The sequence below is a fragment of the Anolis sagrei genome, chromosome 2 (genome assembly GCF_037176765.1).
Source record: "Anolis sagrei isolate rAnoSag1 chromosome 2, rAnoSag1.mat, whole genome shotgun sequence".
Lineage (NCBI taxonomy): Eukaryota > Metazoa > Chordata > Lepidosauria > Squamata > Dactyloidae > Anolis > Anolis sagrei.
The window spans coordinates 76,772,731-76,796,302 of NC_090022.1; the positions used below are offsets into that span (position 1 = coordinate 76,772,731).

General features: G+C 48.9%; 2 protein-coding genes across 8 annotated transcripts in view; one reads left to right on the forward strand and one right to left on the reverse strand.

Moving 5' to 3' along the window:
- Positions 1-2,074: 2,074 nt before the first annotated feature.
- On the forward strand, positions 2,075-17,000 carry PRR7 (proline rich 7, synaptic). 3 transcript variants are annotated; one of them, XM_060765655.2, is made up of 4 exons: positions 2,075-2,820; positions 13,090-13,163; positions 14,078-15,073; positions 16,217-17,000. In XM_060765655.2, exons 3-4 carry the CDS (start codon positions 14,743-14,745, stop codon positions 16,624-16,626), a joined length of 741 nt encoding a protein of 246 aa, XP_060621638.1. In that variant the 5' UTR covers positions 2,075-2,820; positions 13,090-13,163; positions 14,078-14,742; the 3' UTR covers positions 16,627-17,000. The 3 variants fall into 3 exon arrangements, with proteins under 3 accessions (XP_060621638.1, XP_060621637.1, XP_060621640.1); XM_060765654.2 differs by lacking the exon at positions 13,090-13,163; XM_060765657.2 differs by lacking the exons at positions 2,075-2,820; positions 13,090-13,163 and adding an exon at positions 13,173-13,435.
- A 1,201-nt stretch (positions 17,001-18,201) lies between these two features.
- The window catches only part of DBN1 (drebrin 1), a 55,798-nt gene continuing 50,427 nt past the window's right edge, over positions 18,202-23,572 (reverse strand). For all 5 annotated transcript variants that reach the window (XM_060765652.2, XM_060765651.2, XM_060765650.2 and 2 more), the window contains 4 exons: positions 22,752-22,880; positions 21,884-22,590; positions 19,662-19,764; positions 18,202-19,192 (listed from right to left, as the gene is read on the reverse strand). In XM_060765652.2, the coding sequence (XP_060621635.2) occupies positions 19,122-19,192; positions 19,662-19,764; positions 21,884-22,590; positions 22,752-22,880 (1,010 nt within the window). In that variant the 3' untranslated portion in view covers positions 18,202-19,121. The remainder of the gene's footprint in view (positions 19,193-19,661; positions 19,765-21,883; positions 22,591-22,751; positions 22,881-23,572) is intronic.

Sequence of the window (23,572 nt, forward strand, 5' to 3'; positions counted from 1 at the left end):
GCTCAGTCTGATGTGTGTGTGTGTGTGTGTGTGTGTGTATTTCTTCTGACAGCTTCCTTGACCTGCGGCAAATCCCAAGGTTCCTTTGGCCTTCCTGATACCTGCCTCTTGGACAGGGATGGCCTTTGTTTGTATGTGGTGCCACAGTCGAGCTCTTCCCCACATCAGGGAATTAGGGTGCTGTAGTTCCACTTGAATTGTCAAGGCTCCATTTTGGGGGATCCTGCGGTCTACAATTCAATGGGGCACTGCGATACTACAGCATCCTCTCTAACTGCAACCTCTGCTTATTTATTTATTGTGTCAGAAGCTAATTGAGGATGGCATTATAATACATTTAAAAACCACAAATTTAAAAACTTGGCATGATACTAAATGTCCTTTGACCAGAAGTTGGCCACTTGGAGTGCCTCTGGTGTTGCTGTGAGAAAGTCCTCCATTGTGCACGTGGCAGAGCTCAGGTTGCATTGTATTAGCTGGTCTGTGGTTTGCTCTTCTCTACACTCGCATGTCGTGGACTCCACTTTGTGGCCTCATTTCTCAAGGTTGGCTGTGCATCTTGTGGTGCCAGAGCGCAGTCTGTTCAGTGCCTTTCAAGTTGCCCAGTTTTCTATGTGACCAGAAGGGAGTCTCTCATTTGGTATCAGGTTCTGGGCATGTTGTGGCTTCTACTTGGTAGCCCCATTTCTGAAGATTGGCTTTGCATTTCACTCAACCCTCTGCTATGAGATTCATATAAATCTTAATATCCCCTCAACCCTTTCATCCACCTATTGCAGGTCTACACATTCTGGCTCAGTAACCCATCTGATACAGAGGGCAGGTGCAGCTTTGTGTCCTAAGACTGGGACATTTCTCAATGGGATAATGGCCTTTAACAGCCTCACTAAACTACAAACCCCAGAATTCTGCAGGAGGCGGAAACCAGTGGATTCATTCTCTAGGATGAGGTCAAGGCTAGGCAATTATACTCTCATCTACACTGACCATTTAAAGTACTTAAAAGCTAGCATCAAACTCCAGCAGCCAGGCAACAAAAATGCCCTCAAAAGAATGTGAAAATAAACCCTTTAAGCCATGCATAAGGAAAGGGAAAAGTTTTCCCCGACATTAAGTCCAGTTGTGTCCAACTCTGGGGGATGGTGCTCATCTCCATTTCTAAGCCAAAGAGCCGTTGTTGTCCACAGACACCTCCAAGGTCATGCATGACTGCATGGAGCACCATTACCTTCCCGTCAGAGCAGTACCTTTGGGACTGTGTAATAAGGCGCCATTAGAAACTCTTAGTATGCCAACCAAATTCAATCTGGTTGTTGAGACAGTTTTAACTAGAGGATAAGTGATTTTAATGTTTTTGTATGCGTATGGTCTGGTATGTTTCGACATTGAATGTTTGCCATTTATATGTTGTGCTCCGCCCTGAGCCCCCTTCGGGGTGAGAAGGGCGGAATATAAATGCTTTAAATAAATAAATATTGATCTACTCTACCTAGCGATCTCACATTTGCATGTTTTCGAACTGCTAGGTTGGCAGGAGCTGGGACTAACAATGGGAGCTCATGCGGCTCCGCGGATTAGAACCTGCCCTTTTGGTCAACAAGTTCAGCAGCTCAGCTGTTTAACCCACTGTTAAACCCACAGGGGGCACCTTAAGCCATGCTCTGGGTCCCGAGGAAAAGGAAGGGGCCTGAGGCTGTTAGGACTTGTAGGAGTTGAAGTGCAAAACACCCAGAGGGCCCAAGTTGGCCCATGCTTGCTTTAATCAATTCTCTTTGGCTTGTGTAATAACCATCCAGGCCTCCATGGGGTTCTAGGATTTCCTAGTTCATCATCTGCACCACGAAACCACTCTCTCCGTTAGTACCTATATGTGAAACACGGTACGAAGGGGTCAGTGTAGATGTGCGTCCCTTTCAGGCGGGGGCTCCCTGCCTGTCTCTTTGCAATGCGCTCCTCTCCTGGGGAAGAAGGCGGCGGGGGGGGGGGGGGGAGGGGGGCTGGGAAGACTGCGTGCGCCTCGGGCAGCAGAGGGAGGGAGGCAGGGAGGGGGGCGCTATTCTGGGCTCGGGAAGCGCGCAGCAGGGGCCTCAGAGGCGGCCTCTTCCCATTTGGAGCGCGGGCCCTTCCTTCCTTCCTTCCTTCCTTCCTTCCTTCCTTCCTTCCTTCCTTCCTTCCTTCCTTCCTTCCTTCCTTCCTTCTTTGTTGTCCTGAGCGGGGGCTCCGTGACGTGACAGGGAGAGGGACGCGCCCGCTTCGGGAAGGACGAGGCGGGAGCCAGGCACATCCCGGCAGGAAATTCCATCCAGGGGCCGCCCCGGGGACCCTCCGCACGGCTGTAGTGCTGGCCCAAGGGCGGGCGGAGAGGAAGGCTGCCCTCCCCTCCATCGGCCACCAATAGCCCCGCGGGAAAGGAGGAAAGCCCCCCCCCCCCCCCCGCCTCTCGTCCAAGCGGGAGGAAGGAAGAGCTCGTCCAGCGCCGGGGCTGAGCTGCTCCTGCCGCCACCGTCGGAATCGAAGGAGGAGCCAGAGGGCGGGGCCAGAGAGAGAGAGAGAGAGAGAGAGAAAAGGAGAGAGAGAGAGAGAAAGGGAAGAAAGGCAGGAAGGGAAAGGGAGAGCAAGGCGCGCGCGGAGACAAAGGCAGCGGCAGCGGCAGCAGCAGAGGCATCAGCCCCGGCGCGGCGTGGCGATGGAGGCGGCGGGAGGAAGCTGAGCTAAGCAGCCCACGCTGCCCGGACCCGCGTGGACCCGAGGCATGGCTCTCCCGCCAGCCAGAGATGGGGCTCCTGCGGGGGAGCCTTGAGCCCGGCGCTGGAAGAGACGGTGAGGAAAGAGGGAGGGAGGGAGGGAGGGAGAGCCCGTCCTCTCCCAAGGGGTGCCCTTCCTCGCTTAGCCCTCGCTTCCCTTCTTCCATCCAACCTTCCCCCTTCTCTCTCTCCACGTGCCTTCCCCAGCTGCCTCTCGGAAGGTGTCAAACATGGGCTCGCTCTCCTTCTTTCTTTCCCTCCCTCCCCCCTTTCCTTCCTCCCCCGGCTCCCGGGCGAGGCGGCAGGCGAGACCAGCTGGCACGGGTGCCTTCTCTCTCTCTCTCTTTCCCTCCCCCCTTCTTTCTCTCCCCCCCCCCCCTCTCTCGCTGCCTCCTGTTGCTCGGGCACCTGGGGCTCGGCGCAGTCGGGGAACGTGGCGGCATTTCCCGTGGCTGGCAGCCGGCTCGCGTGGAGGCGAGTGGCAGGATGGGTGGGGGAGGAACGGAATGGCACGGAGAGAAAGAGAATTGGGGGGGGGGGCCGCTGGGGAAGAAAGAGGCGCGCCCCCGCCGCTCTGCGAGGACGCGCCCGCTCGCCCACCCGCCCTCCCGTCCTGTGTGGAGGCCTGCCCTCCCGTCCGCGCGCGTGCCCCGCGCCGACGCCCCCTTTGTGGTCCAGCGCAGCGGGGCATCGTCGGCGGGTAGGAGCCGCTGCCTTCCGGGAGGAGCCCGCTTGGCACGCAGCCCGCGAGGCATATCCTTCCCGCTGGGCGCCCGGGGATGCGGCAAAGGAGGGGAGGCGGCGGCGGCGGCGAGGAGGATCCACCCGGGGATCGACTTGCCGGGGTGACCGCGAGCCCTGCACGGAAGCGCCCCAAGGGTCTGGTGCCAGCAGGTCACGGGCAGAGCCGAAAGGGGGGGGGGGGGCGTCTCTGCCTCTGAGCTACAGGGCCAGTGGAAGGTCTGACGGCCATGACCTATGAGGAGCGGCTTAAAGAGCTGGGTCTGTTTCGCCTGCAGAAGAGAAGGCGCAGTGGAGACAAGAGAGCCATGTATAATATGTGAAAGGATGTCATAAGGAAGAAACACGTTTTCTGTTGCCCTGGAAATTAGGACTGGGAGCAATGGGTCCATATTACAGGGAAAGAGAGTCCATCTGAACTTTCCTGACTGTAAGAGCGGTTCAGCAATGGAACTCTCTCTCTGCCCTGGAGTGTGGTGGTGGCTCCTGTGGAGCAGAGGCTAGATGGCCCTCTGTCGGGGTGCTTTTATTATGCTTTTCCTGCATGACAAGGGATTGGATTAGTCGCCCATGCTGTCTCTTTCATCTCTACAATCCTGTATTTTTGGAATAGCCCCTAGGATTTGAGGATAGGGTTGACCTAGCCCCAAATCATTGAACCATATCAGAAAGTCAAGCCAAAGTGAAATGCCTCTGTGGAGTACAACTTTCACCTTTGCAGGCAGCTCTCCCCCACCCAAATCCAGACACACACCATTCTTTATTGGGGGTCAGGCAGTGACACTCTGCATATGCTCAAAGGCTTGTTTGACATCCCAAGGACCATGCTGATCTTTGGCTTGAATCAAGCCTTGAGTATAGAACTGAGCCATAGAATGGTGCCGTGGTCTGAATAGGGGAGTACGACCCTAGAGACCAATCCCTGCTTGGCCATGAAGCCCACTAGGTGACCTTGGGCAAGTCACACACTCTCAGCCTCAGAGGAAGGCGAGGACAAACCTTGCCAAAAAGGCCCCTCTGTGAGAGGGTCCCCATAGGATGGGAATTCAAATTCACACAGAAACATCAGAAACATTGAGTGTGTCTCTTGGGAACCCTCATATTTGGTGTTGTGTGCTTGCCTTGAATCTCAGATGGTGTGCTTGCTGTCTTTGGTCTTGTCAGTTTCCCATTCAGTCTGATGTGTTCACATCAAGCTGGCTTCAGGGCAGCCCATGACTGGTGGTGACCCCATGACCCCAACCATGAGCCTTTGCGAGGTGAGGCTGTGTAGGTCTGGTCTGGTAGGAAGGCCCAGCAGAGGTCTCCACTGGAAGTCGCCACTCCTGAATGCACGGTTTGAAAAGAGGTGGGTGGGAGGTCACTGCCACTCTGCATTGAGGTCTGTTAAAGGCCTTCATCAGGGGAGGAGGCAAAGGTGCTTTCAAGGCACTCAAGGGCTTGTTGGAGTCCTCCTTTGAGGCAATACGATTCCCCCCCCTCCCCACACTCAATTTCTCCAAAAGCCTCAGCCAACGCAACATGCCAGTCAATCTGTCCTGCTTCCCATAGAGGCAAGCCTTCCACTAGACCAGATTCAAGCTGGGGAGGAATCTTTGCCAAAAGGCTGCTAAGTCTTTACTCTGACATTTATTGTCGTGATTTGGTGCTGGAATCTGCATTGCCCAGCATTGCTGTTCCCTTTTATTTTCGGGGGAGAGGAGGCAATCGCTTCTCACTGGAAATCTTTCTCTTTCCCTCCCTCCTTTCCTTTCTCACACACAGATTGCTTCTACAGCAGTGCAATTGGCCATGGATGCAAAGGGAAAAAACCCCTCATTTCCCCTCACTCTCTGGCTCTATTTCATACACACACACACACACACCCCTACATTATTAACAGTGTATGCTATTTTCATCCTCGTCTTAATTATCAGTGTCTGAAAGCATATTCAAAGACATTCTATATGAAAACAAGTTAGGATTAAAAGAGCCATTCTGGTCTTTTCTGTTGGAAAGAATAAATTCACCACCTGCACAAATTTTGCAGGTGGTGAATTTAATGCCAGGGATTTCCCCTGGCATTAAATCCAGTCGTGTCCAACTCTGGGGGTCAGTGCTCATCTCCATTTCTAAGCTGAAGAGCCAGCGTTGTCTGTAGACACCTCCAAGTCGTGTGGCCAGCATGACTGCATGGGGCACCTCTACCTTCCCACCAGAGTGGTACCTATTTATCTACTCACATTTGCATGTTTTTGAACTGCTAGGTTGGCAGAAGCTAGAGCAAACAGCGGGAGCTCACACCGCTCCCCGGATTTGCTTGAGTAGAAAAGTATTAAGGCTGGTACTTCCTCAAAAAGGCTTTAGTGCCGTGGTTCTCAACCTGTGGGTCCCCAGATGTTTTGACCTTCAACTCCTTGGAATCTTAACAGCTGGGAAACTGGCTGGAAATTTTGGGAGTTGAAGGCCAAAACACCCGGGGACCCACAGGTTGAGAACCACTGCCTTAGTGCTTCTTGTGATGCCCTGTTACAGTGGGGCTTGGCTTCAGGCTAGCAGGATCTCCAAGAGGAGACAGGGAGCCCTGCTGCAATGGATCAAAAGGCCACCCAGCCCAGCCTCCTGTGTGCCACAGTAGCCAACCAGATATCCCAAGAGTAAGCCCTCACACCAGAGCTTGAAAGCCTTTGGCCCTCTCTGTCTGTTGGCTATTCCTGGCTGCTATTCAGAGACATTTTTTTGCTGTGTGGAGAGGGGGTGGGATATGGATTTAATCTAGCTCTGGCCTCTGCTTGTTAGAGATGTTCTGTCCCAGCACACAGCAGTGTATTCGGGAAGGCCAAAATGCCTTGTGACCTGTTTCTGTTCAGCAGCCAGCAATCTCAAAGAGTCAAAGTTGTTCCAGGCAGAAAGGTCCAGTGTGGTGACCTTGTCTTTGTCCTGGAGGGCTCTCCATTTAGAAGGTGACTGGAGTCTGACTCTCTTTCTGATCAGGCTGATGCTTTCTTTGTACTAAGTTTTTTTTTACATCCTCATTTTTGCATGAAGGTAACTCTGATTCTGTGATAACTACAGGCATTAGTTGTGGTTTGTATGTAAACAATGGCACTGGTTCCAGACTGTTGCTTCTGAGACATCAATTCCCAGAACCCTTTGCCAGCATGGCCAAAAACAAAGGGGGGGGGGGGGTTCTGGGAACTAAAGTCCAAAACTTCTGGAGGGCCTGCTGTATACAAATCAAAATAAAAGCATGGATGACTTCTTTTCTTGGATGGGATAAGACATCCAAGTCTCAATGGCTTAGGTACTTTTAAAGAACAGCAAATTAGCAGGGATTTATTTTCTTACTGTTTCTACTGGGGGGGGAGGGGTAAGAGGGGTCATATGGCACAATTTTGTTTATTACAATCTGTGTAAAGGGGCAAGCCATACAGGGCATTGTAATCCTTCATCCTAGAAACCTAACCTCTTGATCAGTCCTCATGGACAAGTTAAACATGAGCCAACAATGTGATGCAGCAGCTAAAATAGCCAATTGGATTTTGGCCTGTATGAATAGGAGGATAGTGTCTAGATCCAGGGAAGTCATGCTACCCTTCTATTCAGCCTTGGTCAGACCACACCTAGAATACTGTGTCCAATTCTGGGCACCACAATTGAAGGAAGATGTTGACAAGCTGGAATATGTCTAGAGGAGGGCAACTGAAATGATCAAGGGTCTGGGGAACAAGCCCTATGAGGAGCAGTTTAAAGAGCTGGGCATGTTTAGCTTGCAGAAGAGAAGGCTGAAAAGAGACATGATGGCCATGTATAAATATATCATAGGGAGGAGGGAACAATCTTGTTTTCTGCTGCCCCGGAGACTAGGATGTGGAACCATGGCTTCAAACTGCAGGAAAAGATATTCCACCTGAACATGAGGAAGAACTTCCTAACTGTGAGAGCTGTTCAGCAGTGGAACTCTCTGCCCCGGAGTGTGGTGGAGGCTCCTTCATTGGATGGTTTTAAAAAGGATGGATGGCCATCTGCTGGGGATGCTTTGAATTTCCCTGCTTCTTGGCAGGGGGTTGGATTGGATGGCCCACGAGGTCTCTTCTAACTCTAGGATTCTATGATTCAGCTTCCTTTCTGGCTTTTGTCATTTAGTTATTACAGTTATATCCCATCTTACTTCCAAGGAGCTGGAAGGAATATGCATGCTTTTTATTTGCCCCATTAACCTCACAACAGTGTTACATAGTAGGTTAACCTGAAAATAATGAATTGTCCATGATCAACCCTTGAACTTCATGGTTGAATGCAGAGTTGAACACTGTTCTCCCAGCTACTAAATGTGATATCCTGACAATTACCCACCTGTTTTTATTGAAGAGTTCTTTGTATGCTTACTGTTCTGTCTTTGTAGCACCAAGGATTGGGGGGGGGGGGGGGGGGGGGAGAAACTGAAAGGGAGAGAAGTAGAAGGAACCCCATTACCACTTTTCATGTTTGTACATTGAGATCATAGCAGATTTGCACCCCTTTAGGTAAAGGTAGTGTTGTGTTTAATGCCTTGGCTCTGTGGGAGTTCTTTGAAAGACAATACTGCTATTTTTATTCTTTGATCAACCTATTTTTGGAAGGAGCAAAGGAACACAATTTGTTTTGTCTTAGACATGTGTTTGGTCTCCCTTGTTCCTGTCACAATGGCAACAGCAACGTTGTTCTTCCTGTGTTCCGTTCAGCTCACCAATATTTCCTTAATGGGACACGTGTGAGCTTGACCCAAGAGATTTTTCTTTCCAGAAAAAAAAAAGAAACCCTTCTGCCTGCAGTTCCATTCCTGTGTGCAGAAGCTGATTGGGCAGGCAATTGAATTTCACTTCAACAACAGTGTCAGGCAGTGATGTCGTGTTAAATACTGAAGTGTAGGCCCTCACCACAAGAGTCTCTATAGCAACGTAATGATCGAAGGTCCAAAAGTGCAAGCAGTTTTGTTGGTCTCAAACAATTTCCAGCAATTTTCATCTCCACAAGGAAGAAGGTTTATATGTGTCTGTATATGTATATACATATACACATATATAACACTTCTAAATACTATTTAGGACGACACATAACCAATTCATTGCCACTGGGAAGAATACACTTTTGCTCCAAGTACTCTGGGGTATCTGCTAAATTCAGAAGGAGGTGTGCATTGGGGGAGAGTAGGTGATGTTATTACTTCTGCAAATCCAAACTCCTCAGGGCTTTGAATCAGTGAACATTGGCTCCACTTCATCCCTGATGACTGGGATCTTTCACCAGGCTGTCTCATGGGACATAGAGGGCTGGCTATGCATCACCAGAAAAGTGTTTTCCAACACCTTGGCATTGGTTTGCATCCCAGTTAAATGTTTGCAGCAGACCCAGGCCAGGTTTCTTAAAATGCCCTGGACTAAGTACAGATAAGGAACCCCCGGTGGCACAGTGGGTTAAGGCGCTGAGATGCGGAACTTGCAGACTGAAAGGTTACAGGTCTGAATTTGGGGAGCAGCATGAGCTCCCGCTGTTAGGCCCAGCTCCTGCCAATCTAACAGTTTGAAAACATGCAAATGTGAGTAGATTAATAGGTACCTCTCTGGCAGGAAGGTAAGGACGTTCCATGCAGTCATGCTGGCCTCATGACCTTGGAGATGTCTACGTACAACACCGGCTCTTCGGCTTAGAAATGGAGATGAGCACCATTCCCCAGAGCTTGACAAGACTGGACTTAATGTCAGGGGAAAACCTTTGCCTTTACCTTTAAGTTCATGGGGGTAATCTACTCCAGGTTTTATTTTAACTGTCTAAAAACGCTACATCACTTGGCCTGTAGCCTTGGCAGCTACAGAACAATAAAGCTTGCACCTAAAGCTTGTGTTTAGAACTCGGGCTTCTAAACACAAGGGACTAGTGGTATCCCCAAGAGGAGACAGGGAGCCCTGCTGCAATGGATCCAAAGGCCACCCAGCCCAGCCTCCTGTGTGCCACAGTGGCCAACCAGCCCACCCCACTCTCCGGACCAACCTTGAGTCAACTGATTTATCTCCCTATTGAACCACCATTCACTAGTAGATTCAGGGATCTATTGCATTAACTGGGCTAGATTGGACTAGATGGTTCTTGAGGTCCTTTCTAACTCTGTGTTTCTCTGTGATTGAGAGTAGTAGGATTCTATCCAGAAGGGAGTGCTTTACTTTAGCCCCAACTGAACCTCACATGGATTCCTTTTGGCCTTCGTGTTCTAAGATTCAGAGGAGAATCACAAAGATGGCCAAAGCTGCTAATTGGTAAAGGCTTACAAGGGTAGAGACCAAAGTGCATGGGGAAGAAGCAAACCTGGGTTTCTCTGACACCTCCTCTCAATGATATCCTCATTAGGCTGTCTCCCAACATTTGTACATGATTTTCCCTTCCTAAAAAGTTGAAATGCCTCCTCTAAGATTTAGTTTCTGGCAGTAAGAGCTTTAAGCGAAAGTATGTTGGTATTTTTGGCCCCACCCTTTGGCTCTGCTTGCCACTGGAGAACTTTACAGAAATGGAATTCAGCCCTTGGGCTGAAAGAGGTGCCCTTTCCCTCCTCCAGCATGCAAGAACGGGAAACTCCTTCACTGGAAAAGATTTTTGACACCTATTGTTTGGTCATCAGAGCAATTCTTGCTGGTGCTTTTCAATGGTCTTTCCCAGTGGTTGTTGGTTTCTGGAATTCTTCAAGGCACTCCTTGCATTTTCAAGAGAACATATGCAAGACCGCTGAGCACAGATTCTTTCTACCTTAACCGTTACAGAGATTTCTTGCTCTTGTGAACTGTACATTCTTCATTAGATCTCAGATATAAATTAAGTCTAGCCACAAAAAATGAAGCTAGTTTTGAGTGTCTAGCTTGAACTCTGATAACAAATAATTTGCTTAGCCTCATAGTAATTAAACATGGTAGAGAATGGTGGTGGGGATGGAGAAACATTTCATATTAGATGTGGCTTGCTCTCTTGTAATTCATTGAAGTTTTGAGGTTGTGAGTAATACTGCTGTCTATGTCTGAAGGAAGATCAGAAGGTGCTTTGTTGTTGTTTATTCGTTCAGTTGCTTCCAACTCTTTGTGACCTCATGGACCAGCCCACGCTAGAGCTCCCTGTCAGCCATCAGCACCCCCAACTCCTTCAGAGTCAAGCCAGTCACTTCAAGGATGCCATCCATCCATCTTGCCTTTGGTCGGCCCCTCTTCCTTTTTCCTTCCATTTTCCCCAGCAATATTGTCTTCTCTAAGCTTTCCTATCTTCTCATTATGTGGCCAAAGTACTTCTCTTCTGTTGCAAGTATGCCCTGATTCTTAGGCTTCTGATCATCAGGATTTGAAAATGCTAAATTCTGCTAATATAGTACAACCTCTGTATCTACAGGGCATATATTCCTAAACGTTATGTTGTTAATAGCAAATCCTATTGAAACGAAGGACTACCAGTTGAAGATTATCATACTGTTGTAGTAGAAAATGCCTAGAGAGGCCATATTTTGTAGGAAATGCATAAATGAAACAGCAGGTATTATCCTTCAGATAAAGACTCATAATGTATAGTCCTTAAAAATCCACAACCAGCATGGCCAGCTGTAGTTTAAAAAAGTAACTTACCTAAACTCTGCATTGGCTCCTGTAGGAACAAAATTCTGGAGTAGCTAAACCTTTTGAATATGATCCTTTCAGGATCCACATAACTTCACTTGGAAACCCCTGAACAACAGGAAACATGGTCAGCCTAGTTCTGTAGTAGTTGTTACCAAATCTGAGAACAGAAGGAGCCCCAAATCTGAGTACAGAAGGTGCAGTGGGTTAAACTCTAGTGTTGGCAGGACTGAAGACGGACAGGTTGCAGGTTCGAATCCAGGGAGAGCACGGATGAGCTCCCTCTGTCAGCTCCAGCTCCCCATTTGGGGACATGAGAGAAGCCTCCCACAAGGATGGTAAAAAATCAAAACATCCTGGCATCCCCTGGGCAACGTCTTTGCAGACGGCCAATTCTCTCACACCAGAAGCAACTTGTGGTTTCTCAAGTCTCTCTTGACGTGCACACAAAAAACTGAGTACAGAGAAATTCCCCATGCACATTGGGTTATATTTGTAGTTCTTTCACTTTGGTTCTGGCTGTATAGCTGTAATGTAATGAATGTCGCTTATATCTCTTAACCATGCCTACTTTTTACCTCTGGCTCATGATGGCTTCCAACAAGTTTTCATCAACATCATGGGAACTTTGATCAGAAAGAGATTGTTTGCTCAGCATATAGCTTCTCAAAAGAATTTAATCACAGCTGCTGACAATTCTTTGCTAATATAAGTTATGTTATCAGTGACCATTATGTTAAGAGCATGCATAGATATGACTTTTTCATACAAAACACATGCATGCCCTCATTTGAGACCTATAGGTGCTCTGTTTGAAGACTGCTGATTGCACATTTGTCATAAAACTAAGACTGAGAGGACAACCTTGAGGACAAGTTGAGGCTATGGTATTGGGATTGTAAAATTTGAGGAAGCTCACAGTTTGAAAAGGATACTTTTTGGATTACATCTTAGGGAATCTCCAGTTATATCTTTGGTTGCACGTTGGGAGATTAGTCCAAAAGGTAACTTTACTCCAGCAGGAGTACTACTTCCTATGTTTGACTTTACAGACAAGGAGTGGCTGCCCTCTGTATTGTATGGAGAACTTTTTTATTTGGAGTGTCTCTGTTATCCTGAAAACATGGCCTGAGGAGCAGACTTCCTTCTTCTTAGGTGATCCTTTGTAGCTCGAGGATGATTGTCTTCGAGATGTGGTGTCTTGGTAGTGGTCTGTAGATGGCTGTGGAGCCTTATTCTTGATCTGTATCTTCTCCCACAGTGAGGTCATGGGTTTCCAGGTGGAAGGTGATCCTGGTCAGGGTTGGCTTGACGCACCTTCCTCTTGGACATTTCTCTCTTTTGCCCTCCATTCGTCCTCTTTGAATTCTGCAGCACTGCTGGTCACAGCTAACTTCCAGTTAGAGCGCTCAAAGGCCAGGGCTTCCCAGTTCTCACTGTCTATGCCACAGTTTTTAAGGTTGGCTTTAAGCCCATCTTTAAATTTCTTTTCCTGTCCACCAACATTCCATTTCCCATTCTTGAGTTTGGAGTAGAGTAGCTGCTAATATAACAAGGAAGAGGGTGCAGAGTAGCTATTGTGGCTTTTCATGGTGGAAGTGACAAATTTAGCTTAAGGCATTAAATTGCATATACGACTACACTGTATGGAAAGTTGGTGGCCATTATTCTATGACTTGATAGAGAATGGGAAAAGAAACCAAATAGACCTTGTGCCATGTGGCTAGCCAGCTCTGGTGTGGGGAAGGTGTGCATCGTACATGTAGCGGTTGCTGCTGGAGAGAAAAGCAAGTGCACTTGGCCTGCCAATCCCATTAGGAGGAAATTTCAGGCAGCACTTTTGTACTTGAGCTTTGCTGTTCTGTCAGCTTCTCTGGCTGCAGAATTAAATGTTTTGTGCTTTGTCCTTTTCTGAAACTCCTCTTCCCTGCCAGAGCTGTGGCATGTCATGTGCTCTGGCGCAGGTGTATATAGTCTATCTTGCACTCTTTCTTTTTCAGGCATTCATCATCTTGGCAGAAATGGGACTCATTGTTGGCTTAGAAAATCAATGGCCTAGATCCAGCATTGAAAGGTGTATATATATCATTTAGCTACATCTCCAGAGCTATTTCTGCCCCCCCTCCCCCACCATCCTTTGGGAGGAACAGTCCCCACCAGCAAGGTAGTGTTGCTAGAAAGTGAGGACATCTATGCCAGGCATCTGCAGACACACACGATAGCCATACAAATTACAGCCTTGCAGTTCATCCAGCTACGGGAAAATGGCAGGACACTTCCCCATTCATCCCCTCACACTCTGACAACACAGAAATGGCCACGTCAGGGCAACTGTACCCCTTAAAGGTGAGTTAGGCGTATTTTGATTGCTGCATGGTCAGAACTGAAATTCAACCTCCAAAACAACCAAATGGGTGAATTGTGGTTATGTAGTGGTTTGAGTGTTGAATTATGACTCTGGAGACCAGGGTTCAAATCCACAGCCATGAAAACCTACTAGATGACCCTGGGCAAGCCTCAGCTCCAGAAAACCCTACAATATTTTCACCATAAGATGGAAATTATTTGAAGGCATACAACAACAACTGGTTCGCTAACAGTAGTTTGGCCTTCTCTTTGTGCCAGTAGAAATGCCTATGTTTGGTCAGTGTTTTGTCTTTGTAGCTGTAGTCACTTTGCTCAGTTACTGGCATAGACTGGTGAAGCAAGGAGGCTACTTGGCTGGTATTCATATGTGTATGGGTGGGGAAAGGAGGCTGCTTTCTCATCCTCTTGGTATCAGCTTGAAAGTACAGCCTCCTTTGTGTTGGAGGAGAGGGATGCTGGCATCATGCATGCTGGGATGACTGTGCTCTCCTCCACGAAGTTCCCTCCGTTGCTGCTTTGCTCATGTTAACGGGGGAGGGATTAAGTGAACACAGGGCATGTTCTGTGAAATAATACCTGTCTGCCTCTCTTGGCTCAACGGCCTTGTTTGTCTGTTTGCAGAGAAGGAGTTCCTGCCAGTCTTGCCATTGGCCCTGCAAAGCCCTGATCCCGCAATGGGAAGAAGTTGGGCCGGGTGCTGGTGTTACTGGTCTTGCCAAACCAAGTATCCGAGAACACAGGAGCTCGAAGAAGAGAGTCCAGGCCGTGCCCGCGAACTGCCCCAACCCTCTGCTTTCCTCCATTGGGTTCCTTTAGGGGCAAGAACTCCCCCCTCCCTGTGAAAAGCCCAAGTCGGTCCCAGCATCCAGCCGACCGTTCCCATGGCAACGGCTGCAGAGCACATGCTGGAGGCGGCGTGACTGGAAGGGGCTAAGCTGCTGCACGCACACCAAACCGGGACCCGAAATTGCACTGCCCTTGACCGAGGTCATGCAAGTGGTGGCCCCTGGATGGTAATGTGGCCTTAAGCCAGGACTTCGGCCATATTTTGGAAAAGGCAAGAGAGCAAGTTCAAGGGGAGCAGGGGGAGGCTTACAGTCCCATCAACATGGCTGGGCAGCAAGGGATGCAGAGAGAAAGTCGTCTGCAGAAGTAAGCCCGTTTGTACATTTGCGGAAGCAACTACAGAGAAAGAGAGCAAGTCTTCCTTCCAGTCCAACTCCCTGCCCAACTGCACTGAAGAAGACCTTTCGGGTTCAAACCCCCTGCCCCCTTCAGGAGCCAAGATGGTGATGTCCCACGGCACCTACACCTTCCTCACCTGCTTTGCCGGCTTCTGGCTTATCTGGGGGCTCATTGTGCTGCTGTGTTGCTTCTGCAGCTACTTGCGGCGGCGCATGAAACGACGGCAGGAGGAGCGGCTGCGGGAGCAGCACCTGCGCACTCTGGAGATGGAGCCCCTGCACTACGAGGGGTATGGGGGCCCTGCCTATGGGGGCCCTGGCTATGGCGGTGGCTACATCAGAAACCCACCAGGCATCCCCGTGCCCCACCGACTCCGCATTGAGCCTCATCGCCCTCACATCCCACCCCCACGCCCATGGAGCTGCAGGCATGGTAAGGGGCAAAGGGGTTGGGTGGGCTGTAGAGGACACCACTGTGGTGCAGGACTAAAGGGATGGTGGCTCGGGGCAGGGGAACAGATCAATGGCCAGGTATGTGGCTGACCTGACATTTCAGAGTCTGAAAGCTGTAAGAATTGAAATGATTATTCATTACTCTATTTTATAGTCTCAGCTTCTTGAAAGCATGCAGAAATGAGTGATCCCTGCAGTGTACAAAACAGGGCTCAGCATCTTGCCCTTGAAAAGTTTTTGGTATTGCATATCCCATCATGCCTCACAATTGTTTTCGCTAGTGGATGATTCTGGGAATTGGAGCCCAACAATCTCTGGAAAGCCATGTATTTTGGTTTCTTATGCTGATTATCTTATTTAAATGATAGGCATTTAAATAAGATAATAAGATAAGATGACTGAGTAGGAGGCCCTGTTCCAGAAATCTAACAATAGTCACACCTGCCCTACCTAGCTTGTTTTCTTACTTGCTATACATGTTTTCATAATTGTTGCCAATTTTTTGGCTTTCTCAATGGCCACTTATGGAGCCCCCGGTGGCGCAATGGGTTAAATCCTTGCGGCAGCAGTACTCAAGACCAACAGGTCACAGGTTCGAATCTGAAGAGAGCGCAGGTGAGCTCCCTCTATCAGCTCCAGCTCCTCATTGTGAGGATATGAGCAAAGCCTCCCATAAGGATGTTAAAACATTAAAACATCTGGGCGTCCCCTAGGCAATGTCCTTGCGGACAGCCAATTCTCTCGCACCAGAAGCAACTTGCAGTTTTTCAAGTCACTCCTGACATGAAAAAAAATGTCTACTGCCCTTCATTTTACAGAGAGACCCCTAACTGGTTGAGTAACAACTTCCCTTTTTGATACATTTTAATTGTATTTCAAATTAACATTCATTGGATGTCAGCACCTTTCTATACTTTGAGAGCTAATTGTGAGACAGAAAGTCAGGATAAAATGTAATCTAATAGGATACTAGAAATCAGGGATAACAGTACTGTATTTCCAAACTTCACCTGGGATGACTTCTATTTCATTGGGAGCAGGGAGCAAAGAATATCGCCTGGCATCCTCGGGATGAGTACATTGGGTCAATACCCCATGTGTCACAGCTCTTTGTATTCAACAGGTGTGATATCTTCACTTGTCGATCCGGATCCATCCAAGCCCCCCTGTTATGAGGAAGCTGTCCTGATGGCTGAGCCCCCGCCACCATACAGCGAAGTCCTGACAGACACACGGGGCTTGTACCGCAAGATTAACGCCCCCTTCCTGAGCCATGATCAGCCAGAGAAGCAGGAGCAGCCACCCAGCTATAAGCCCCTTTTCCTGGACCGGGGATACGGCTCAGCCCTCCAGCTGCCAAGCTCAACCAGCCGGGGCCCTACTTGCACCAACCTCTACTTGGAATCAGACCATTCGCAGCGCATCTTCCCGAGCTGGACAGACTCTGAACTCAGCACCAGAGACAGCTATGAGCCTGGGCCCTGGCATCTGCCTGTCTCAATGCCTTTGTTTGGCAGGACTACGGCAGTTTAGCATGCCATGCCACAAACTGGGGTGGGTGGGGGTGGGGACTGTGGGTTGCTGCCCGAACATTGGGGTCTGGGCAGCTTGTTCCCTTGGCCCGTGGGCGCCACCAAGGCCCCTTAGTCCAAGCCTTCCAGCCATGTCTGGGCCACAGGCCTTTACAAGGCAAAGAATCCCCGTTGATGCTATTTTGACCTCTCAGCCAGGGCAAGAGTGGGGCTGGTCTCCCCATCTCACCCTCTTCCCTTTTTCTGGGCCCACTACAGGCTCTGTTGGTGCTGACTGCAAGGGGGGGCCTCTGGCTTGGCCTAAACTTTGTTTCCTATTTTTTGTTTGTTACATTTTGACAATAATAAAGTTTGTGGAACCTGATTTATTACAAACCTGGTGCTGGGTGGTTGAGTCCATGTGTCTGAGACATGTTGGGATATCGTGTTCTTACAGTGCCATGTGCATGGTGGTAGAAAGTAAAGCAACCCTCATTCTCAATTTATTTAATCCTATCCCACTGATTATTGGTTTGAACTTCCCATAGGTGATGTGTAGGCTGTGTCTATGTTCCTCCGAATTGACATCATGAATCCCAGGGATTTTTTGTAGGCAAGGAACGTATACTGAGAGGTAGTTTGCCATTTCCTTCCTCTAAAATATAGCCCACAGCAGCTAATATTTATTGGTGCTCTCCCATCCAAGTGCTAAGCAGGGCTGATCCTGATTTTGTTGATTTGTTTCTGTGTCAGGAGCGACTTGAGAAACTGCAAGTCGCTTCTGTTGTGAGAAAATTGGCCATCTGCAAAGGATGTTGCCCAGGGGATGCCCTGATGTTTTGATGTTTTACCATCCTTATAGGGGGCTTCTCTTATGTCCCCACATGGGGAGCTGGAGCTGACAGAGGGAGCTCATCTGCACTCTCCCCGGATTCAAACCTGCCAATGGGGGAAATTAAGCAGGGGCTGACCCTGCTTAATTTCCAAGATCAGGCAGGATCTGTTCCCTTCAGGTATTTTGGCTCTATTGGCAGTCTGAAAGGTCCACAAATGCATTCCTTTGTTACCAGCGCCACCTACTGGTGTATTCTCTGCTTCAAGCTATGACTTCATCTGGCACCTACTACTGACTGCATGGAGTCATAGACTCATAGAGTTAGAAGAAACCTTGTGGGCCATCCAGCCCAACCCCCTGCCAAGAAGCAGGAAAATCACATTCAAAGCACCCCTGACAGATAGCCATCCAGCCTCTGTTTAAAAGCCCCCAAAAAAGGAGCCTCCACCACACTCCGGGGCAGAGAATTCCACTGCTGAACAGCTCTGACAGGCATACTGTCACCCACAATTATTTCTCCTCTCCTTCCTTATTTACTTTGCACATGCATGTTGACATTTTCCTAATCTGAAATCTGAAAGTACCTTTTAACCTTTTATGGCTACAAAACAATGCGAGCCTACCCACACATTTTGGAATCAAAACAAGTGATAGGTAGGATGAGTCCTCGGTGGTCTTTGGTGGAATCTTCCCCAAACACCCACAACCTTCCATGTTCCTTCCCCAAATTTCCCCTTTAAATGCAAAAAAGACACCCTGTGCTGCAAAGCCAGCTGCCCTGCTTGGAATCAATTTATTTATTAACATACATAAGCACATTGCTGTTACAGAATTTGTGCTTTCAAAAAAAAAAAACAATTACTGTACGTGAGAGAAAGGAAACCAAGCATGGAATGGGAGAGGGAAAGGGTCGGGAGAAGAAAAGAAGGAGAAATGGGGAGCCCAGCCAGAGTCTCCCCTTGTCCCAGGCTCTCAGGGCAAAGAAAGACCTGAAGAGAAGGGTCAGGTTTGGGCCGGCTCTCAGACACAGGGCCATGGCGTTGAACCGTGGTTGGAAAAAACATTCCTTGCTGCTGCTAACTCCTGCTGGAGCCCCAAAGCTGAACGGGGCTCTTGTCACTTCCCTGTTGGGGACCAAAGGAGGGTGAGGTGATGGGAGCCAGAGCCTTGCCCACACAGGGCCATTTTATTGCCATATTTTATTTAAAATTCGTGCAAAATCCTCAAAACTCTGGGTGGAGTCTGAGAGGAGGAAAGGCCCCTCCTTCACCCACCCACAAGAGCAGCACACGTAGGAGGTCAACTCAGTTGGCATAAATGGCATTTTGGGGGAGGTGGGGTGGGATCCAAAAAAACCCGATGGGCAGAAGTCAGAGGAAGAGGGGGGGCTGCAGGGGAGCTACCAACAAAGAGGGGACCAGGCAGATTTACACATTTCCTATTTGACAACATTAGAAAAAAGAGAGAAAGAGAAAGAGAAAGAGAAGAGCGCACGCTGGAAAAAAGTTACCCCAGGGTACCATGGAGTATATCCTATCTGGCTGGGGTACAATCTGAGGCCTTGGACCGCAGGGCTACAATACGGAGCAAGCAGGCACCAGGCCTTCACTGCAGTTGCTCCAGGCTTGCAGACGCTGGGCTTGCTGGGTGCAGGATACAGGAGTTGGACGCAGGAGCTGGCCTTAAACGCTGCCCCCAAAGCTCTCCTCATCGTCTGGCACTGGGTCAGCATCCCAACAGGTAATATCGATCTCTGAAGGTAAAACCAAATGAATTAGCAATGAGAGATTATCTATTTGTTTGAGTGGACCAGCCTTCTAAAGCAAACTTTGGAAAATGTATTGTCGAAGGCTTTCATAGCTAGAATCACTAGATTATTATGGGTTTTTTTGGGCTGTATGGCCATGTTCTACAAGCATTCTCTCCTGACATTTCACCTGCATCTATGGCAGGCATCCTCAGAGGTTGTGAGGCCTCACAACCTTTGAGGATGCCTGCCATAGATGCAGGGCAAACATCAGGAGAGAATGCTTCTGGAACATGGCCATACAGCCCGAAATCCCCACAACAACCCAGACTTTAGGAAAATCCCTAGCCTTGAACCACAGCTTCCATCTGTTGTCCAAAAAAGCAACTCTGCCATGCAGTGACCCAAGATAGGAAGTCCTAAATGTTTCCAGGAATGATTAGAAGAGGCGGACGTCCATTGCAGTGACTCTTACCTGGGGGCTTATTGTAGAACAGCGGAGGAGGAGCTTTAGCAGATGGTTCTTCTGATTGATTGAAATCCTCGTCTTGTGACTGGCTGAAATAACCTTCACTCGTCTGGAAGAGAAAGCCAAACTATTGTACCAGTGCTGTGCTTTGGCAGATGTTCACATCCTTGAATTCCCAATCAATTGTTCTAGAGTTAATGAGCAGCTTTGGTTTTGTTCTCCCAGTCATAAACACCAATGGAGAGGAGCACAGAACTGGCCAGGTAAAAATAGGTGGTTAAAACAGGAAAATCCATGTAGATTGCACAGGAAATGCCAACTGAGGATAGAATACTGATAGTTGGCAGACACTTTAAATTGCCCAGCACAGCAAACTGCTCCAACTTGCTGTTTGCTACATCCAGGACTCATGGTTTTGCTGCAAATTTTTTCCCTGAAAGGCCAGTTTATTTTTGTAATGAGGTGGGAAAGGGAAGGGGTGGGAAAGGAACAAGGCAGGGAGTGTACTCATGATAACTCTCCCAGGTTTCCAGGTAAATTGTTTTCCCAAAGCCATCTGAAATGGAAGAAGGGGGGGGGGGCTTGGGAGTTCTTGATACACCTCTGCAATAAACACATGCCTCACAATCATTATCCTAAATGCCCAGGATGCCCGTTTAAAAAGACAGGAGAAGGGAAATTGGAAATGCCACATACCCTAAAATCACACTCCATCTGGCTGTCTTAATTCCTGCACCCACCCACACAATTTAAAAATAAAAAAGCAAAAGCCAGCTATTTAATGGTGGCTGCTTGTTGCTGAATCTTTCAGTGTTTGCTAATCCCATCCCCCTCTCTGCAATCAAATCAGAAAACTCAAGCTGAGTTTCATGAGGAAAGTAAAGAAGAAGCAGGGTTGCCTGATGGCATCAGGGATGGGGCTGGGATTTCCTTTACTACCCAACTCTTACCATGACATCAGCCCTGTCCCAGGAGATCCCACATGGGGCAGTGACTGAGTGTTAGACTAAGACCCCATCGACACTGCCATATACAATCCAGATTATCTGTTTTGAACTGGATTATATGGCTGTATAGACTAATATAATCCAGTTCAAAGCAGATAATCTGGATTTTACATGGCTTTATAGATGGGCCCAAAGACTCTGGAAAAGAGGTTGCAAATCCCTGTTCAGCCATGAAACTCACAGGGTGACCATAGCCAAATCACACTCTCTCAGCCTCAGAAGAAGGCTCTGAACAAATTTGCCAAGGAAACCCTGCAATGAGTTTGCATTAGGGTTGCTGTAAGTCAGAAACAAAGGCAGACAACAGCAACAGCCCTATCCCTTATCTCACTTGGCAACCCTAGGAAGAAACCTGATCAGGACCCATCTGAACATCCAGTGGTATATTCCTCCCAACCATTCTCTTTATCCTGGACCAGAACTTAGAAAAAATCTTTTACAGACTTCAGTTCCCAGTGACTGTGGCCATGCTGTCTGGGGGTTTCTGGCAGCTGTAGCCCAAAAGTAACCTTTCCAAGCTCTGGTTCAAAAATGCTTGCCTGCACAGTCATCAAGGCTAAGGGGCATGAAGAACAGAAAGGGAGAGGGCGGCAGTAGACTCTCTTTGGAGGCCTTTAAACAGAGGTTGGATGCTCACTTCTCAAGAGTACTCTAGCTGTAGGTTCCTGCACTGGCAGAGAGTTGAAATAGATGGCCCTTAAGGCCAAATTCTCTGATTCTAGAAGAGCCAACATGGACAGACATGTTAGCTAGCAGCTGAACTGATAGGAAACAAGGTTGCTTCAAGCATATCAGAACATACCGGAAATGGAACTTGCTTCCTGGGGTATATGGTGGCAATTTGGGGGTGGGATATGTGTGTTGCTACGTTTTCCCCAAACAAATAGCTGTTCCTGTGGTATATTACTCATGCCTGACCACAAAGTGTACAGAAATATGAAAGGAAGGCTTTAAAAATGAAACAGAGGGCACCTAATTTGCACAAGTGGTCTATGACTATAGGGTTGTATGTATGGTAAAACACCATTCCTGTTATTTCATTTTGGTTTTAGAAGAGGAGGAGAGAAGAGATTAGTTTTCACAGCTCCAGGGGCTAGGACATAAGGAAGGAGCAGTTGGTGAATATGTTCCCTGACAAACAAGGCATGCTAGCCCAATTTCTGCTTCTGTAATGCTAGGCACTGTATCCTGGACTCACCCCAGCTTGGGCCCCCTTCTCACCTGCGTGCCTTCCTTTTGGGCTGTCTCCCCATTGGTGAGCAGCTGGGTTTCTTGGTGGGTCCCAGAGGCTTCCTGAAGGGCATGCTGATAGCTGAGGGTCATCTGATGAAGTCCCTCAATTGCCACGATGCTCGCTGGCTCCTCATCCTGCTCTGCATCGCAAAAAGTGGCTGGGGGCTCAGGCAGGTCATTGAAGTTGAGCAGGTTGTCTTCAGGGAGGCCTGCAGATGAGGGGGGCTCCGGTGCGCCCAGAGGGACATCCACCTCCACCAGCATGGGGGCAGGCACAGGGGGCCCATCTTGAAGGTCCCATGGGGCTGGGGTGGGGGGCCCACCTTGCTGGAGCTCCCAGGCATCTGGAGGGGTGGGCTCCACAGCCGAGCTGTCATTTTGCCACAGGTCAAGGATATTCTCTGATGGGGGAGCAGGTGGCTGCGAAAACCCAAAGGACTCTCCGAGATCCAGGGCACCTTCACTCTGCAGAGGTAGTGGGGCAGCTGGGAAGAGGGGGTCCTCTTTGGGCTCTGGGAACACCAGGTCTTCAGTGGGGCCAGTCTCATCTGGCTGTGGCTTCGTCCAATCCTCCCCCTGCCAGGCTGACACCGCTGGGAGCTCTTCTGCTTTCTCTACTGGCTGCTCCACACTGGGGGGGACCCAGTTCACAGGAGGGGCTGCCGCTGCCTCCTCACTGCTTGGGCTGGAGGAGTCTGAAACAGGCAGGAAGGAAAGAGGCAGCATTGAGTGGACAAGGGTGCATGGAGAGAAGGGCCAGGCAGTTTGTGCATCCGACTGAGGCCTCTGGGGACACAGATGCAGAACAGCCCTTCAAATTCCCCTCCCAAAAATGCCGGGAGAGAAGGGCACTTACCTTTCAATGCCCCCTGCTGCGTTACCTCATCGAGGGCACGCTCAATCTGCTCTCCAACAGGCGTTGAGGCTGTACTGGAGTCACAAGGGCTACTGCCAGATACCTTTCTGTGTGTTTCCGTCTGGCTGCCTGTGAATGAGCCATACAGGCACTCAAGAGGGAGCTGGCAGGCCAAGTGTCAACAGACTCCAAAGCCACAGGGCCTGCCAACTGTACAGAAAACTGATTTGACAGCTTCACTTGGAAAGCAAGAGATTAATATTCGTCTTACCAGATCATTAAAATAACCCCCATTGTCTATCAGCATACCTCATCCTTGCCTCAGCAGCCCCCTCTTGAAAACTACTACAAAGGCTACTTCTCTTATCGTACATCAACCAACATGCTGAAATTGAAGCAGTGAGGAGAAAAGGCTCCCTTGGTTTTTTATGTTTTTAGGGTGCATGTATATAGACACAGCTCTGGTACTGTTTAGTCCACTAGAGACTGACAGACCAAGAAGGGAAATCTCCTGTCTCAAATGACACTTTCAATTGAGTTGGGCTGCCAACACCTCTCAATGTAATTTGAAAACAGTTTTATGTGCCATTACCACAAACCTCTGTGAGAGAATCTGTTTCTTGCTCAACATCCTGCTAAGGAGGGAGGCAGAAGGAGTGTGGTAGAAAAGAGCTGGGTGGCAGGAGATGTGAGTGAGAATTGGAACGGGGTCAACCACTTTGGGCTTTGGCTTCACCCACACTCACTGTGTGCCCCCTTCAGAAAGATTTCTCCAAAGGGAACTTCTATCCTCAACACTGAAAAGGTATCGTATGGGTTAA